The sequence below is a fragment of the Peromyscus californicus genome, unplaced genomic scaffold, assembly GCF_007827085.1.
Source record: "Peromyscus californicus insignis strain IS unplaced genomic scaffold, ASM782708v3 Scaffold_4__1_contigs__length_199733344, whole genome shotgun sequence".
In the NCBI taxonomy this organism is placed as follows: Eukaryota; Metazoa; Chordata; class Mammalia; order Rodentia; family Cricetidae; genus Peromyscus; species Peromyscus californicus.
The window spans coordinates 106,053,683-106,073,170 of NW_026294562.1; the positions used below are offsets into that span (position 1 = coordinate 106,053,683).

Below are 19,488 nucleotides of genomic sequence, written 5' to 3' on the forward strand. Positions count from 1 at the left end.
TCCTCCATACCTTCTCTCCATTGGCCAATAGATGCCGATTAATTTCATTGACATTCATTTGTTTTAATTAATCAAAATGCAATAACCAGCAATAGCACCCAATCCTTAGGCTACCTGTACAGTCTTCTGTGTCCTAAAGGCCCCTCACTGTGGATTAGGATGTTGGGGCCTTGCTAACCCAGCAATGTCCACCTTTTTCTCTCTGTCTCCTATCCCTGGACCTGCCCAGGGCCCAGAGATGCCAGATCCCTACCTCCATCGTTGTCTTTGCTGTCTCCACAGGCCGTTTCCATGGAGGTGTCACAGCCAGCTCCTCTCCAGCCCAGCTGGCAGACGCAGTGCCACCCATTCAGGTCCAGGGTACATCTGCCATTTCCATTGCACAGGCCAGGACAGCCCTCTGCAAGACAAAGCGGAGAGTCAAGGGCTGGTGCCCAAGAGCAACTGCTACCTCTGCACTCATGCTCTACCGCCTGCCTATGTGATGCTTTCATATCTGCCAGTCTCAACAGCTCGGGGGCAGATACCACGAAGAATCTTCACTTTACAGAGAAGGCAGCAAGGACTCAGAGAAGTCAGGAGACTTACTGAGGGTATGGTCAGAAGCAGCAGAGACAGGTCTGGAACCCACAGCATTGCCACCTCCCCCTTTTCACAAATGATCAGGATTCGCAGCTGCAGCCAGTGGATTAAGCCTGCCTGAGCCTGATTAGGGAGGTCTTCCATCCATCCTCAGCCCTGTGCTTGGTCTCCTTGTCTCTTGCCTACAACTCACAGAGATACCCCTGCCTCTGCCTTCTGGGTGCTGGGATTAAAGGCGTGCGCTACCACACTTGGCCTGGGGCTGTACTTTTTTTTTTTTTTCCAGTTCTTGCAACAAGGTCAACTTTAGTGGATCTTAGGCTTTTCATTTATTTGGTCTCATTTTCTCCTAGACAACAGTCTTTGCTTTGAGAAAGAGGGCTTGGACCTTTCTGTTACCATTGTGTTTATACTCTAATTTGAAAAGGGCTCAGGAGACTGTCACAACATAGACTAACTCCTGCCCATCTCAAGTACAAAGGAAGATCTAAGCAGTGCTAGCCACTCACTGTGTATCTATCCACCTGTCACTTGTTCAGCATCTTCTCTGGGTTAGCTACAGTCACAGAGATGAATGATACCTATTGTATTCTTGAGAAGCAGGCATCCTACCAAAGGATAACCGAGTGCCTAGACGGAGGCCTAAACCACATCATGGGAAGTAGGGGACAGCTATGGCCATTTGAGAAGACGTGGATGACCTAATTATAGGACATGGGGCTGGAGAGGTGGCTCAGAGGTTAAGAACACTGGCTGTTCTTCCAGAGGTCCTGAGTTGAATTCCCAGAACCCATAAGGTGGCTCATAACCATCTGTAATGAGATCTGACTCCCTCTTCTGGCCTGCAGGGATACATGCAAACAGAACACTGTATACATAATAAATAAAATCTTAAAAAAAAAAAAAGAATAGGACAATACTTAGACCCTATTACTTCTGCTCTGACCCTATGATAAGGTGGGGACTTTTTGGTACTAGTCAAGTAGACTTACAGGTTTTTGATTACTATCTTTTTAAGCCCCACAGAGTTTGTGGCTCAGAAGGTAAAAACCTGAGCAAGAATAATGACCTGAGTTTGAGCCTAGGAACCTAGGGTGAAAAGAGAAAACTGAGTCCTAGAAATTGTCCCCTGACCTCCATGCCTGTGTCATGTTACGTACAAGTCCTGCATGCTTTGGTGTGTGTGTGTGTGTGTGTGTGTGTGTGTGTGTGTGTGTGTGTGTGTGTGCATACACACACACACACACACACACACACACACACACACGCACACACGCACACTCTTAAAAAAAGGAAGACATGTGTGTTTAAGAAAATGCTAGGTTTCATAGCTCATGTTAGCTTCTATTCTTTCATTTGAATACTTTTCATTTCTATTCTTTCACTAAAGTCCTTATTTCTATAACAGCCAACCCTCTTCTCTGAGTGGCTATCAACTCAAACTGTGTCGTCCATGGCTGTTTTCCCTCCCCTGCTCCAGCCTCCAGGGAAGGCATGGGTTATATTGTTTTACAATGATGAGCAGCAAACATCTATAAGTTGGGCTGTAAACTAAGCATTCTGCAAATGAAACCAGGGAAAATGAACCTATTACCGTTTGGGGGGTTGTTTTCATTTTCTTTCTTTCTTTCTTTCTTTCTTTCTTTCTTTCTTTCTTTCTTTCTTTCTTTCTTTCTTTCTTCCTTCCTTCCTTCCTTCCTTCCTTCCTTCCTTCCTTTCTTTCTTTTTTTGAGATAGTGTCTCATGTAACCCACACTGACTTCATATTTGCTATGCAGTTGGGTTGACCTTGAACTTCTGATCTTCCTAATTCTGCTTCCCAAGTGCTGGGGTTACAGGTGTGCACCACCATGTCTGACTTATGTGGGGGTGGTGGTGATTAAGGCCCACGCTTCATGAATACTAGGTGAGCACTCTATCAGCTGAGCTATCCATATCTGTGACTCATTATTTTTAAAAGGGACAACAAATGTGAATGTGGCCATGTAGTGCCAGACCTGGCACACATAGAGCAGCTGATTAATCAGAACCTAAGACTAGTGTTTCAAGGACTTTTAAAAATACATACTAAAATTAGCACACAAAGATTAAATACCATCAAGGGCTTTTGATAGTTGACTCTTATTCCAACAAAAATGTTCATTTCCACTTGAGATGGTCAGTGTGGATGCCAACCAGTCAATACAGTCACTGTCCTTTCCATTCAAAGGAAGACTCACTGGTTGCATGTGTTCTCAGAAGCCAGTGGAGATCACACAGAAAATGTAGTAGTAAACACAGAGCATGTGTGGGAGGCTACCAGCATGACCATCCTCAAAACTGATCAAGAAGAAAGCTGTCAAACTGAGTGCCTGGAGCAGTGGGTGACATGCAGGTGACTGTTCTGGGTTCTGACTAAGCCACCATGATCAGTCACACAGAGTGACCTTGGCAAGCAGAGCTTCTCCTGTCTTTCAACTAGTCTCACTTAAATTTTGTCCATCTGTCCAGGGACTGCTTTTAATTAATCCACTTATACTGGGGTTAACCTTAGAGGAAGAAGGTGAAAACTTTAAAAATATTAAGAGATTCTTTTATTTTTCTGTAAGATACAGCATCTCATAAAGTGCAGAAAGGACCCTTTATTTGTGCGCACAAGCTCAGGAGCCACACCAAAGGCCAGCTCTATGACTCTATGGTTGGTGGATTCAGCCATGTTATTAAATTTTTTGAACCCCAATATTCTTAATTATAACAAAGGGGCATCAGGAAGGCTCCACATGATAAGAAATCTGTTATAATCATTGGGTTCTGCCATTGTAGTGCCAAAGCAGGCATATGCTCTCTGTGAGTCATGAGCATAATATGTTCCAATAAAACTTTATTTACAAAAATTTGTGATGAGGTAGACTTGGTCTGTGGGCTATATAATTCTTGTAGATGCCTCAGGACAGCAAAGACAATAATAGGTGCCATGTACTCAAGGCCTACCATGGCTGGCCACTGGGCTAGGTGCTTTGCATAAATCATTCCTCAAAGAGGTGACTTTTGGGGGTTGGAGAGATGGCTCAGTGTGTAAAACACTTGCTGTGCAGGGGTGAGGTCCTGAGTTTGGATCCTTAGAATCCACAGAACCAGACACAGTCATCTCATTGTGTCTTCTTAGAGATGAGAGGTTGAGACAGGAGTCTCCCCAGAGGCTCAAGGGCCAGCTAGCCTGGGGCATCAGTGGTGAAAAAGAAACTCTGTCCAAACAAGGTCTGGGGTTATCCTCTGGTCTTTGCAAGCATGCTGCGGCTTGTATGCACCCACATTCGCACACAAAGCCTGGCTGTGTGTGTGAGAACACACACATTTTAAAAAATAGTCTTCCAGATTTTCAGAGAAGTTCCAATTTCACACCATTAGTCCCAAGTTTTTAACTGAAAAACAAAATATGATTTGTAGTTATGGGGACTCTGAAGCTTGGCAAACTTAAACTCAGATCTTAACAAGGTCATTGGACTTTCTGTTTGTGAGAAGATCATCCAATTAACTCTGAACTTCAGTCTTCATATCTGCAGATACGAAAGAGGCACTGAAAAGATTAAATGCCATGGTATATGCCAGTTACTCACCCAGTAAGCATGGGAGCTGGCAGTTCAGCATCACAAGGGGCATTTAGCATAATGAACCATTAATATTAGACCGGTTTTTAACACTGTGTAACTTGATTAAGAACCGCACTCACTGGAAAGTAACGGTACTTCGCTACTCCAAACTGTGCCATAGTTTAGGTCTCATAAATACTAATTTCTATGATGTGAAGAGGCACCCTGGTGACACGCTTCAGGGGGTCACCACGCCCTGCAATTGGCATTGGTGTAGCATGGGCAGTGTCATGAGTCCCAGTCAACCCTATCATCACCTCACACTTCCAGAGAGGCTGTCCTTCCAGTGACAATTACTCTGGTTATCGATTCATTTTGCAATTAGTTTAATGGTCTTCCCCCTCTGTTAGAAGGCAGGCTCCAGGAAGGCAATGGGGGGCTTCATCTAGTGCCTTCACACAGCAGGCCCTCACCATGTACTTGCTGAAATGAATCAATAGATCCGAGAGAAATGGGCTCTGCTTCTTCCCTCCTGACTGGGAGGAGTTGAGAAAGCTACCTTCCCTGTCTTGGCCCCAGTTTCCTGATGGATAACATGAATGGTACTTCTGGAAAAACTGACCCAGAGAAGAAGATCAGAACATCAGATTCCATCAATCAATTCATAAATTTAACACATTTTATGCATCATCTACTGGATGCCGGGCTTTGTGTTAATTGATGGGTAGAGGGAGATGCTGGCCTTGAACTTGTGATTCCCCTCCTAACTCAGCCTTCAAAGCGCTGGGATAACATGTTTGTGCCACCCACATCTACTGGGTCTTAAGATCTTAACCAGTCATTCTCATAGGGAACTCTGTGAGGCACTGGTGGTAAGGGGTCTTTAAATGGAGTTTCAGGGGCTGGATGTGGGGCTCAGTTGGTAGACTACTTGCCTTGCATGCATGAGCCCCTGAGTTTGGTCCCCCAGTACTAGATGTATAATCTGGGTGTAGTGGCGCATGCCTGTAATTCCGGTTCGTGGGAGGTGGAGGCAGGAGGATCAGGAAACCAAGTCATCTTTAGCTCTACAGAGCTCCAGGCCAACCTGGGCTAATGACCCTGACTCAAACAACAACAGTAACAACGACAACAACCAACAAAAACAACGGAGCCTCTGTTGTCAAGTTCAAAAACACTTCAGCTCTTGTCTTAGTCACACTGAATAGTGATAATCTGATTAAAGAAAACGCCTTGTTTATTTTCAGAGCATTTTCCATGTCGGCCTTGGAACTCTTCTTTCCCCTGTATTGCTATAATAATCTCTTTCGTGGCACCCCTCTTGGGTTCTTGTGGATTCCTCTGGTTGCCTATTGTACACACTCAGTGTTTCTCAGAGGCACCCAAGGGAGGGAAGCTCTTAATATGGGGCCATAGGGACACTTTATCCACTGTCAGTTTCTTCCGATGAACCTAGTTCCACCCTGAGGACCTGAGCAGTCCCTTTGGTTTCAGAGGGGCCTCGGAGTACTTGTGAGTGGAAGAGGTTCACTTTTATTCTCCATTGCTTCTGGCACCCATCACACCCCCATTAGCCAGCAGGAGGAAGTCTCCTCTGGGGTGACTTGCTGACTTTTTTAAAGCAATATGCCTATCCTTCCCCATGGCAGAAGCTCATTAATTCCACAACCCCTGAAACTCATCAATAATTCAGAACCTGAGTGACATTAACAATCCCCTATGGAAGGACTCACACCAGGCATTTGCTGGAGCCAAAATAATGTAGTTTTAAGATTTAGAGAAGGGCTAAGCTTTTCAAAAGAAATGATGCCCTTTAAATGACAAGGGACCACTTCATCTCAATATCCCCCTTGCAGCTGGCCAGCATCAGGTATGGCCAGGAGCCTTGCAGAATCTTGCAGAGTACTAAGCGGCTATGCGGCGTGCCTCCCGCCTACCAAAGGCCCGTCGCCTGCCCGTGTTTTGTTCTCTCGCACTTTTTCATCTCTGAGTTCACCTCCCTGCACAAGATCAGCATCTTTTCTCACCTAGATGACAGCACTAGTGTAATTGACCTTCTAGTTCTTAATATTCTCCCCAACTCCTTCTCACGAAACGGCCTAATGGGAGCCTTCTAAATCACAAATGTCTGCTGCCCTGCTTTGAAGAAACCTTTGGTAGCTCTCTTAAACCTCATGTCAATCAAATTCCACAATCTGCAAGCCCCCTGCCTAATTTGGTGAGGTCTCCAAACTGGCACCATCACAAACCCTTATCACACTTGTTGGAATTATTTGCTTTCGAGTCTTCTCTGACAGACTGTAGACACTCTGCGAAGAGAGCCATTTCTTCTGTGGAGCATCTACATTTCCTGGCAGGTTAGGAGGCCGCCGGGCAAGTGAATACTATTTACGTACTCTCTACCAACGCACTTGGAAAGAGAACAGAGTGGGCTTTTCTTTGAACTCCAAAATACCTACTCTGCTCTGACAAGTCTCAAGCAGGCTGTGCAGATCATGCAGGCTTTGAGAATCAGTGCCCATCACACTAGAACACTAGCCAGATGGGGTCTGGTTCAGATCCAGATTTTGCTAAGAAGCATTTGTCTTTTTACGCAAGTTCTGATTCACTGACCTCAGCCAGACAAAGGTCTAATGGTGGAATTTTCTGAACTGAAGATCAGAGCAGGTAGCTTGAGAAAGGATGGAAACTACTTGCCAGGAGGACATATGTGATTTGGATGTAAAATATTGGGAATTATGAGACATTCTTGGTGACTTATGGTGACAGAACATAAAATGTTAGAAGTCTGGATTTGATGAGAAAGTCCAAAGCTTTGGCTTCACCCCTTCCCAGAAATGTAACCTGGGTGAGCCCCCAAACTCCCTCAAATTCGGCTTCTTTTTTCAACCAAATGGGCAGCATTAAATCTGTTTCCTTTGAAAAAAAATTAACAGGACTCAAGACTCATGGGTGCAAAGAGCTTCACACAGTAGGGAGCAGTCACTTAATAATGATTCCATTATGAATTCAGTCGACACTCTGATGGTGATGATGTATTGAATGCTTGTCCCAGGTGAACACTGAGATACATCTATTTCCTGTTGGTACGATTTTGTTCTCAGCAAAGGCCAGTGTATTAAAGTCAATGAACCTTGCTTCCTACCCGTCTGGTTGGGTCCTAGTAATACATTTGCTGCATTGGCAAGGCTAGGCCAGCTGCAAAGCATTTAGTCTGTTATTGGTCCCTATTGTTAAAATGTGAACTGTCCCCCATACACTCATATTTGAACATATGTTTCCCAGCTGTTTAGGAAGGTGGTGGGACCTTTTGGAGGTGGAATCTCATTGGAGGAAAGTGTATCACTGGTGGTGGGCTTTGAGGTTTTTGGAGTTTGGCTGTATTTCCTGTCTTTTCTCTACTTTCTGATTGCTGATGTCATGGGACTGTCAGCCTCATGTTCCTGATACTACTTTTTCCACCATGATGGACAGTATCCCCTCAAACAGTAAGCTGAAATAAACTCATTCTCCCTTAGATGTCTTCTCCTCAGTAATTTGGTCATAGCAACAATAAAAGAAGTAATATAGTTCCCCAAATTTTTCCTTAATTTTTTTTTAAAAAAGTTGCTGTTCTCTCTTACCAAAAGCCAATTTACCCTTTTCTATTATAATTTCAGATTTTAATCTAGCTCTCAGAGTCCTTCAAGTCAAGAGAGAGAATAAGAATATGATGAAAACATAGTGTAGCTTAAATCTACCCAGCGACATTCCACCCAAGGACTAGCGCTTGGTAATCACCACTTCATGTCATCCTGAAGCCGACCTCGTGAGGCAGACCCACCACCGTGCTCATTTTACAGACAAACGTGCAATTGTGAAGTAACCTGCCCCAAGGTCACCCTGGCTATAAAGTGTGAGAGCTGGGATTCAAGGTCTGATCACAGAATATATGTTGCTAACCAACGAACACATGTATTGTGCCTGGTGTTACCTTTAGACCCAAGGATTCAAAAGCTACGACATGATGTTTCTCCATAGGAAGCATTGGGTCTTTCTAAAGTTTCAATCTGAGCCTTATTCTTACAGCTATGAGGTCTTTGTGGAGAATTAGACATCACCTAAGTGAATGTTTCAAATATTACAAATCACTTTGCCATTAGGGGATACTCTTCAAAGAACAAACTTACCAAAGCCGGGCCTTCTCTGTAAAGGAAAACAGACAGCGAGCAATAGACCACCCACTCCCCAAGGCTGCAGCCTCCTTCTTGTTTCCAGAGCCTGGCATGTGGACCTAGCACACAGTGGGTGCTCCACATGTGGCTGTTGGATGAAGGAACACAACAGTAATGGAATGCAGTCCTCAATATTGTTTTTTCTTGCTCTTGAGCCTCTTCCTTTTTTCAGGCCACCCAGGCTGGTTCCCAGTATCTGAGTTCTGATGGGCCAGAGGCCGTAAGGAATGGACGGGGTGACATGAGATGGGGTGGAGGGGGTGAGAGGTATGGGGGTGGGGTGCAGGGGTGATGGAAGGATAACAACACAATGGTAATGTCACAGACAGATCTGAGTGACTTGGGCAAAGAACAACATTCTAGGTCTATTAACCACTCGGTGACCCCAAACCCACCCTCATTAAGTAATGGATACTGTGACAAAGCTGGGGATGTGGCAGCATATAGACACTGTCATGCTAATGGTGTGTATATACATTTTTATACGCACATTCCTTTTATGCTCACACACAAACACAGACACAAAGACAATAGGAAAATAGAGGAAGACCATACCTTTAACTACCCTATCCAGATAGTGAGCTTGGGAGATAAAAGACAGGACATTTAAGGTAGGACCAAGGAAGAGCAATACTGCCTGCCATGTAACCATGCCAAGTGTTAGGAGACACTAGGGAAGGGTGGGGAGTCAGGGTGGTGCCCAATGTTTGGGACAGGACTCTGCCACGGTGTGAAAAAAACAAAAACAAAGTCAAAACAACCGAAGACAAAATGACATGGGATAGAAGGAAGGAGAGCAAGCACATCTCCCATCGCCAAGGGGTAGTGAACTCATTCCGGGATCAAGGCATTTGAACGTAATCATATAACGGAAGACACATGGAGAAGGCCAACAGAAGAAAGAAGCCTGGGAAGCTGCACAAGTGGCCACAGTCCTGCTCCGTCAGGGTCATTAAAGTTCATGGAAAATTACAGCTAACCCCTTGGTCTACCCAGAGCAATGGCCAGCCTCCCTCAAGGGGAAGCAGCTATTTCGACAAATTATCTGGGCAGACAAGTTCCCGAGAAATTAGAGGTCGGAGGTATGCAGATTTTGCACAATTTCTGATATATACTAGGCTTCTAGGTTGAGACTTTGGTTGAATACATTGCTGGCTTGTCTGTTTGGCATTTCAAAATTATCCGGGAACATACACACGTGTCTGCACAGACTTAAATGCAGAATATTTGGGTGTACCAAGTAAGATATACCCCTACTTCGTGCATCTTACGAGGGATGTGAAGCATAGGTTGATGGATGCCACCGTGAAAAGTAGGAAAAAAGAAAGGGAAAGTTGGCCACATCTTAACTCAAGAGACAGAATGATGCATGCTTGGTTTTCCAATGGAGGGGTTATTTGAATTATATGACAATTTAAAATCTTGCCTACTTGTGAGGATATGTGTCAAACATTGCTCTGATGTATGAACCCAGTGTGTACATGACGTAAGTGTCTGAATGCCCAGAACAGGACTGGCCTCTTCAGTCCCAGACTGTATCAGTAATATATTTTACCTTCCTCATCTAGGTATAGAAGATGCTTTCTTTTCCAGTTTCTCTACACCTCTTTTTCCTGTGTTCTCATACAGGCCAGGCAGGGGAGCAGTCTCCTAAAGCAACCAATGCCTCCAGGTAGGCTGTACCCCATCCTCAGCTTGATTTTCACATGTGACTCAAAAGTCCCTGAGACATGACTAAACTATAGTGGAGTGGCTTTTCTAGAAGCCATATGGTTATATAAACTATGAGAACATTTTTCTTCATTTCATAAACAAGATAGACAGGTACCATTGCTATCTATCTATCTATCTATCTATCTATCTATCTATCTATCTATCTATCCATCCATCCATCCATCCATCCATCCATCCATCCATCCATCTATCTATCTATCTATCTATCTATCTATCTATCTATCATCTATTTATCTAACAGTTATATATCTGTTTGTGTCAAAATATGGGTAGATGAGAGGCTCTGTTCTTGGTTCATGTATCAGTGCAGTAGCTGATATGGTGATATATGCACCAGGAGCCACATAGCCAAGTGGAGAATTGGGAACAGGTGATTGAGTAGGGCCTGCACACATCCCTTTATTCTTAGAGGTGCTAAGGTGGGGTCTGTAGAGCAGCAGGATGTAAGAATGTACTGTGAAGGGTAATGACTTTTAAGCAGGAGTGAATACACAAAGCTGTGGAATGGCAAACATAGGGACCACCCAAATGAAAAAATGAAACATGGGGAAAGCTCATCTTGAAAACAGCCAGGAGGTCTCTGGCCAAGGGGAGAATTTCACTGGCTCTTGGTTCGTCTGTTTCTTTAGTTGTATAAAAGTTGATTCATTTAAATTTGCAAAGTGGTCTAAACTCAGTGACAGAATGTGTGGTGTGGGCTGTGATTGCCCTCAAAGATGTCTAGGGTAGATGAGTCCCCCTCACTGGGATCCACCTGATCACCTCACTGTGCAGCTTGGGCTTTGAGGGGGTTTTCTGAACAGAAAACATTCTTGATTGTCTCCAGACTCAGTGGTGACTCCTGAAGGTTAGATATATTCCACAGGATAATCTCCTGAAAGATGGGGCTGCCTTCAGACAGATCTCTCTTTGAATGCCATTTCATTTTCAAGGGACTGTAAAGTACTATAGATCTCTATTACGAACAAATACTTCAGTCCCTTTTAAAAATGCTTGCTAATTTCTCCAGACCACAGGAGGGAACAGAAGCCAGCAGAAGCGTCTGAAGCCGCTCAGGGTGTTTTCACAGTGTGGGTTTTCAGGAGATAAGAGTGGGCATTCAAAATTTCAAATCCTGAGTCCACAAACCAAAAGGGGCTCATTTGTTACAATGACACCACAAATCACACTCAATAAAAAGGCTGGAAACACCAGCCACGGCCAAGTCCAAGAGTTCTCCGGAAATGGAACAGAACTTCCTTATCTTGGGCTATAGAAAATGGTGCTTGAAGTCCAACACCATTTACTTAAAAAGACAAATGCAGGAGCCTCCACTGTTACTGCTTGAACATCTTGACACAACTGTTCTCGAACACCACCTCGAAATCCATGATATTAAGGTATGTAGACAAGATGTTTGTGTTATGAAATGGGGGTCCAGGATTTCATGAAATCTCTGTCAGTCCACTCGGGGCTTCAGGCTGAAGGTGGTGGTGGCAGCAGCTCCCCTCACAGGCTGCAGTTATTTCCCTGTAGCTGCACGGATGTTTCTTGGGCTCTGGCTCTCTCCTTGTCACTGAGAAGATGGAGAAACTGCAGCACAGAGTCACTTACGGTAGGTTCTGGGGTGTGGTTTTAGGTCTCGTTGGCCTTCCTGGGACCACCAATGCGAAGATGCAGTTTTCCACTTTCCTGGACCCACAGAGGTTTCTAAGGGTTTCCTCACAGGAGCACTGGGGTCTCTATCAAAGACTGGAGGACATGGCAAGAGGCTGACCATTAGGACTTGCATCACTGGTTCACACTATGACAGATGAGGCAGAGATCATTATAGCAGGTGGCTGTATGTTAGTTATAATCACCCAAACGTCTTTCAGGCAGATACCAACTACCAATGTGATGGTCTTATTAAGATCTAACAAATTCATGTTCTTTTTCTCCTTGAATGCAGGACTGCTGGATGAATGGTCAGTGGTTCCCACCCTGAAATGACTCCACAAATCTCATTTATTTCCTTCCAGTTTTCCATCCTTATCACATGTGCTGACATCTCCCAGAGACACCCGTAATCAGACTCCTACTTTGATAGCTCCAGGTGGATCCTTGTGTGCTCTTTCCTCCTCTCTGCCTTTCCTGTTGGGTCTCAGGCACTGTTGTGAGAAAAAGCTTTGGAGGATGAACAGCACAGGGTCATCACCCCGGGTACTGACACCTCCTGAGTGGCTTCTGAGCTCTTATTGAAGAACAATCTGATTAGGAAGTGAAACCTGAGAGCTACCATTCAAAAGTGGACAAAGTGCTCTGGAAGATTCTGTAGTTTTCTTTAAAATTCCCCTTCATCATGAAGTCTGGTTTTGCTCACTCAAGTGATTGCATCATCAGAGTGTTATTTTGATCTTTCCTCCCAGAAGAGGCTTTTGTTTAAGAATCAGGGTTTATGTGATTGGACAGCTCTCCTGAAGCTCAGTAAATAATTCTGAATGTCTGGCATCTCCCGCAATCACAGCTTTGGGGTCAAGGTTGGATTTTATAAATGAAATCAGAAGCTGGCATTGCCCACACGTGTTTTGAGGCTTCATAGATGAAGGGCGCTGAGGTGAATGGAATAATCACCATAGAATTGATCCAAAATGTAAGTGTTTTCAGAAACAGGGGGAAATATTAAACACCTTCTTAAATTTAACAATGATTTTCAGCGTTTCTAAAGAAATTAGAGGTCAAGCCTTGGACTTGCGGGACCCATAACATTCCTGGAACAGACATCTAAAATGCACTTCTGATGACTGTGTATGTACCATATACTTGACGAATAGAGCCATGCCAGTCCATCTTACCTTAGCTTCTAAACTAGGAAAACACAGCTCCACACATGCAAGTGAGTGCCCCATATGCAAATGAAAGCATTTGTATTGAAGGAGCAAAAAACAAGATTGAAGAATCCGTCTTTTTTGGGGAGCAGTTTCAGGTGAACCACTTTTGGGATGATGGGTGGTGGAGGAGAGGGCTGGAATTCCATCATCACTGGTGACATCACCCAGCTGCACATCCTGTGATTCATCGAGAGAGAAACTGTCCCAGGCATCCATGTGGTTTTCCCAGGACAATCTCACCAGAGACCTATCCTCTAGGTGCTAAAAGTGGGTGATTCTTCACCAAAGGCACGGTAGGGGGTGGGACTCCAAGTGGCGCATTCTTACAATAAAAAAAAATCCTGTCAATAAGGAAGATGCCATTGACACATTTGTGTGATGTCTACTATAATATTCCACTCTGGGAAGTGTCATCGAGGGAAGAAGTTTCTTCTGCTGGGGACTTGGCCTAAAGAGCCTGAGTTATCTTGGTCTTTATGTGTTTCCTTCTTGCTGTAAGGGAAACATGTCATTCCTTCCTGTTTGTGGAGGGCAGCAGTGTGTAAATAAACAGACCCTGAGTCTTTCCCTTCCACCGCACGGAGGTCTCTGAATCAGCATCAAGGGTACCAGCGTCTTCTCCGGTTGGGAGAAAACCGGATGGCAGGGTAGGCACTAGCTGCAGGATAATGACCCATTCTGGCACAGTGAACTGATGACATGAAAAAACTGAATGCTTGACATCTCTGACTTCTCACATCAGTACCCTCTTTCCCCTACATGATGCTCACAGGGATTTTAAAAAAAAGAAAAGGATTTCTTCTTCTTACCACTTCAACAAGGAAAGGGGGTACTCATGATTGTCTCTCTAACTTGAGCCCCCAACCCCTTCTATCCTACAAGGTTACTGACGTGTTCCTTCAGCATGAGGGTGTTGGGTTTCTCACGGGGATGCAGCTGGCCACAGCAGAGACCCCAAAAGAGAAGGGAGCCATGCAGGGAAGTTACACAAGGACAAAGAGAATGCTCACCACACAATGAGAGAATGGAATTCCAAGCCCAAGTCCTTTCATCCGAGCCACTGTGACTAGCCCATGACCTCTTCTGTGTCCTATGACATTTTTTCTTTTTTTGATATTTATGGTTGCCAACCTTTCTCTTCTGCTTTGCACATTAACCTTGATGCATTTCTCATCTAAAGGGAAAAATCATCTGCAACCCAAGAAGAACCCATTCTTAAAGGGGAACAATGGGGCAAGCAGGGGAGGTGGAAAGGAGGGCAGGGCTGCTGGGTGCCAAAATAAATGGAATCTTCCTAAAGCTGGTCCAATGACTAGCTACTGCAGATGTAGCCCAGCCTGCCCATAAGCTCTGACATAATCCTCTACAGTGAGACCAAGGGAGAATTTCCCTCCAGGTCTATCAGTTGACACAGGTGAGAAGTCTCTCTTATAGAGGGCAGATACCCTCTGGAATTCGGCAAAGCAAACTCAGAACTCCATAAGCAAGGGATGAAAAACGTGTTCTCCTTGAGTTCTCACTGTTTGTTTCTTTTAAAATGTGTGTGTGTGAGCAGGGCATAGTGGTACACACTTAATCCTAGCACTTGGGAGGCAGAGGCAGGTGGATTGCTGTGACTTTTGGGGCCAGCCTAGTCCACATAGTGAGTTCCAGGACAACCAGGGCTACATAGTGAGACTCTATCTCAAAAACAAAACAAAACAAAACAAAACAAAAACGAGAGAGAGAGAGAGAGAGAGAGAGAGAGAGAGAGAGAGAGAGAGAGAGAGAGAGAGAGAGCATGTGTGCACAGCATGGAGGCCATAGAAAAACCTTAGGAACACTATCCATCTTATTTGAGATAGGGCCTCCCATTGGCCTGGAGCTCATCAGTTAGGCTACACTGGTTAGCTTCTGAGCTTCCTACTGCCTCTGCCACTCTGGTGCTGGAATTACGGGCATGGGCCACCACACCCAGCTTTGACATGGCTTCTGGGGTTTGAACTCAGGTCCTAATGTTTGCAAGGCGAGCAGTTTACTACCTGAGCCATTTCTCTGGAACCTGATTCCTTGTTTAAATGGGAACGGACTTCTGGGTTAAGATGCTGAAAGGTTAGGCTGTCCTCGGAGAAAGGGAGAGAGGAAAGCAGAGGCTCTCAGACGACAAGATTCCCTCTTCACTCAGGGAATTCCAAGACAGACCTGAGGTAGGATGACACTGTCATACAGAAGTCGTCAAGTAGCACACAATGAGACGGGGTGGCACAGTCGGCTGTGGGGGAGAGAAAGCTGTGTCACCAATATGAAGGCATCTCTGAGGAACATGGGCCAAGGCAAAGTGGGGCGACTCTGAGCCTGACTAGACCAACAGGGCCCAGCCTCTGGGCAGGACCTGAGCTGGATGCCTGGTGGACACCTGGGTACCAGCTGTAAGGACTGCAGGGCAAACAGCTGGGAAGGGAAAAAGCAAGCTTCTAACTCTTGTTTTAAAAAGTTATATGCCCTTTACGCTTAGGTCCCCGAGAAAGAGAAAATAATCCATACCTCTTTGCATTGTTAGAAGTGTAAAATGATGCAGTTAAAGCCTTAGGCACGGTGCTTGGCACATCATAAATACTCAACAATTAGAAGCCATTATCGTTAATAAATATAACATGGTCCATGGCTGTTTATTAACTTGGTGATGTTGCCGGGGACCAAAGATAGGAAGTAATGGTAAAACAGGAGGAACGGATACAAGGTAGTGTGCTCTTTGCTTAGAAGTCCTCTGTCTCTCAAGAGCTAGGGCTTTCCTTGCCATTTCTATGAGGCCCAAGAGGTCACTTTCTGTACTGAGAGGCACCTGGAATCTCGCTTATAAAAGCCATGTGCTTACCATCTGATCACAAGCCCTTTCTAAAAAAAAAAAGAGGAAAGGGAAGAAGTTAAAACGCGTACACAAAGCAGTTGATTCAATAAAGAGCTTTTTTTGGTGAGTGTTCATTCCAGGATAATAAACCAAGCGAAACGTCTGGCTGTGTTTAAAATCAACAAAGCCAGCAGGAAAGGCAGAGAGACGGCAAGAAGTGATCAGCTTGTTTTTAAAGCTGCCGACAGTGCTGTTTCAGCAGGGACTGGTGTGGAGCAGCCCCCAGAGAGGAGAAAGGAAGACAGATGCAGACAGGATGGAAGCCCGGGGCAGGGGAAAGAGGAATGCAGATGTAGCCTAAGGACCCTGGAGAAGAGTTTTCGCCAGGATTAGAGGCCTCTTCAGGAGCCTCAGATACTACTAGGATCCACACAGACATATAATGAAACTGCTAACGATGGCTACGTGTTTGGAGTATTCCACCCTGTGCCACCCTGTGCCAAGCTCTTTGCTTGCGATATTCTTTCCATCCTACAGGTGATGAAATTGAGATTCCGAGGGGGCAATGGCACGTGCCCACCGCTGCCATTTAATTCATCTCTGGGCAAAGAGCGATGTTGCCTTTAGCTCAGGAAGGGCTCACTAGCAAAACCTGCTAACCAGCTAGATGCCACGTGGGGAATGCAAACTGGAAGGATGCGTGTTGAAAATGACAGATGGTGTTTAAACCCAACTGATGTCCAGGAGAAGCCAGTCATAATGTCATCAGATGAAAGGACTTTTGGCATCTATCTGCATGCAATGGAGGCCCAGACTGGCCCCGAAGTGTCTTGCAGAGCACTCAAAATGCCCTGGGATGTGTGCCATACCGATGGTGCAGTGCTCGCCGTTCCAGCCGGGGCTGCATTCACACTTGCCATCCCGGCAGGTCCCATGCTCTGCACAGCGAGGGTGGCAGGCCCGTTGGTCGCACGCGGCCCCCATCCAGCCATCCTCACAGCGGCAGGTGCCTCCTACGCAGACGCCATGGCCACCACAGTCAGCAGCACAGATCTCTGTGGGCAAGAAAGAGGGGCAGAGGGGCAGGGGTGGGAGGAGAGAGAACAAAAACTCATTGAGCCAGTTGTTGCTGGGAACAAGGGTCACACTTGGCCACCTAGTTAGGCTCTGTGAGCCATGGGGGATTCCAGAGGCTTGGCCGAGTAATCTCCATGGACAATGACCGCCAAGAACAAGCCCTCAGCAGAAGCCTGCCAGCACTAGCCTCGTCACCAGAGTCGGAAGGGGGGGGATTGTGTAGCTCCGCTCTGTTTGCTTTTCCCTTTGCCAGTCTGTCCCTGCCTTTGTGCCTGCCACTTCCAAAGGGGACCGGCCTTCTGAACAGATGTGAGAAAAAGTCAAATTTAATTAAAAACCAGTTATGTGTGAAAACAAAGTGACAATGAGTCCCTGTCACCAAATGAAGTGCTTGTGGGCCTGGCGAGGACCCCATGAAGAGTTTCTCTACAGCCTGGACTCCAGTGGAGGCAGAGAGAGAGAGAGAGAGAGAGAGAGAGAGAGAGAGAGAGAGAGAGAGAGAGAGAGAGAGAAAGAGAGAGAGAGATGGGGGCTTGGGAGGTGGGTGGAGGGTGGTTCACTCGAGTGTTTTTCAGGGTTGTCCCAGATCTAGGTTTGTCCTGAGATGATGCTGGATTTAGTCTCCAGCCTTCAACTCCAGGCACCATTTAAATGAGCTTTCAGTTCCAAAGTAAACAGCTGGGGGAGGAGGACACTTCATGGCCAGAGTGGGGCTGCCTTGTCCTTCACAAAGGCTGGTCTGTGTGGGTGCAAAACACACAGGGCCCGATTCACAAGTCCCTTGGGCTCCAAGTCAGCAGCGGCTTCATGCTTCCTGAAAAGCTGGGACCAACAGGCTTCTAAACTGCAACTGCTTTTTAGGAAACTTGTGTAGCACCCCCTCCCTGCAGGATCTTCTCCAGGGCTCCGATGGAGGCCTAAACTTGATTGACTCATGCCTCATGGCCCAACAGTCCTCCAATGTATGTGAAAATCGCAACAATTTGAAATTTTTTGCAACTGGGTTAAGTGGAATGTATGTCAAGCTGTCCTCACCCTTTTCTCCCTTGTCAGAGGCACTGCTGGTCTAGAAGTTGCTAATAGTCTAGGCACTGTTACAAAAGGAAAGGAAAGGGACTGGGAGGAGGCTCAGTAAGAGTGTTTGCTGCGTAAGCGTAAGTCACCTTAGTTTGTGACCCCTGTACCCACGTAAGAGCTTGGCATGGCTATAAGTACCTGCAGCCTCAGGGTCTCCCAGCTAGCCAGCTTGGTTGAGCTTCAGGTTTAGTGAGAGATGCTGTCTCTATCACAGTAGAGGGTGATAGAGTAGGGGAACCTGAAGATGTCTAAAGTGCTGTTGGGCACCAAGACAGATTCTATGCTACAATACCCTCCATGTTACACAGTACAACCAGCAGGTCCAAGGCTTGCTCAAGGTCTCTCCTCCTCTAAGGAGTCTCCTGCAATTCACCAGTGGTTAGCCGCTTGCTTCTCCCCACCCCATACTACACTTTAAGGTGCTTCTCCATGTTACAGTCAGATCTGCAGCAGCCCCGGGCTCAGGTTCCTTCCTCCAATCACCTCTGTTCCTGAATTGATGTTTGTTAAATAACAGACAGATCAAGATGCCCCATGTGACAAGGGCCCGAGGGCTGAGAGTTCCTGTGTATGCCACTCAGCCTGGCTCAATGTCCAGCAAGCCTGTCTCTCTGCATCTCTGCAGGCTGAAGATGGAACTGGGGAACTCACGTCCCACATCCAGCAGCTCTCCAGGCTGGCATTCTCCTCAGACAACATCTTGGGCTTTCCCAAAGACAAAGAGCAACAAGCTTCAGGCTCCAGACCCCTGTGGGTCATGGGTTGGGTCATATCTCTGACACTTCCATCTGTTTGTGCACACTCAAAGGGCAGTGACCACCTGGTGACTCTGGGGGCTGGCTGCGCACCCTGGGAGAGAAGAAGAACTCAGCATCTGTTTGGGTTTGGCCAGCACTTTTTCCAAGTGGCAGTTGATGGTGTGAAAGTAAACAGCAGATAGTACTTCTGTTCACTGAGGTGTGAACTGGGAGAACTGTAAGCAGCTGAGACCAAAGCTGTGGGGTTTTAGGCGGCAGGGCATGAAGAGGCAGAGAACAGAGAGCCAGGCTTTGCCCTACACTTACCTACAGGCCTTCAAGTCTTAGCTAACAGGTGAGGTCATCCCTCCGTCTTTGGTATCAAAGGAGCTTGGTCCCCACACCACTAACCTCTTGAGTACCCAAATGCATAGGTGCTCAAGTTCCTTAGATAAAAGAGTACATGTGTGTTTAATGGACATACAGCCTCCTCTATACTTTAAATCATCTCTAGCTTAGTTTTCATGCCCAAACAACTGTGTTTGTAGCTGTTTGCTATCTGTGGAGAGAATGGTGGCAAGGAAAAGAAATGTATATTCAGTGTAGATGAAACTTGTGTTTCCAGTCTACAGTTGGTAGACTTTCCAGATGCAGAAGTTATGGACACAGAATGTGGGCTTCTCCTCAGACTTTTTAATTAGGCAGTGTTGACCTCTAGCCTGGTGACCTGCTCAGTTGCTCTGAGCTTCCCTTCCTTCCTCTGTATAAGGAAAATGCTGAGAGCCACACTGCAGAGGTGACTTCGTGCCTGATCTAAGGGTC

At 45.9% G+C, this 19,488-nt stretch overlaps 1 protein-coding gene across 1 annotated transcript in view; it reads right to left on the reverse strand.

Annotated features, from left to right (window-relative positions):
- Tenm4 (teneurin transmembrane protein 4) overlaps positions 1-19,488 on the reverse strand; it is a 735,358-nt gene that overhangs the window by 98,966 nt on the left and 616,904 nt on the right. Inside the window, 3 exon segments of the mRNA XM_052714273.1 lie at positions 254-400; positions 8,921-8,947; positions 16,645-16,830. Coding sequence (XP_052570233.1) covers positions 254-400; positions 8,921-8,947; positions 16,645-16,830 — 360 coding nt within the window.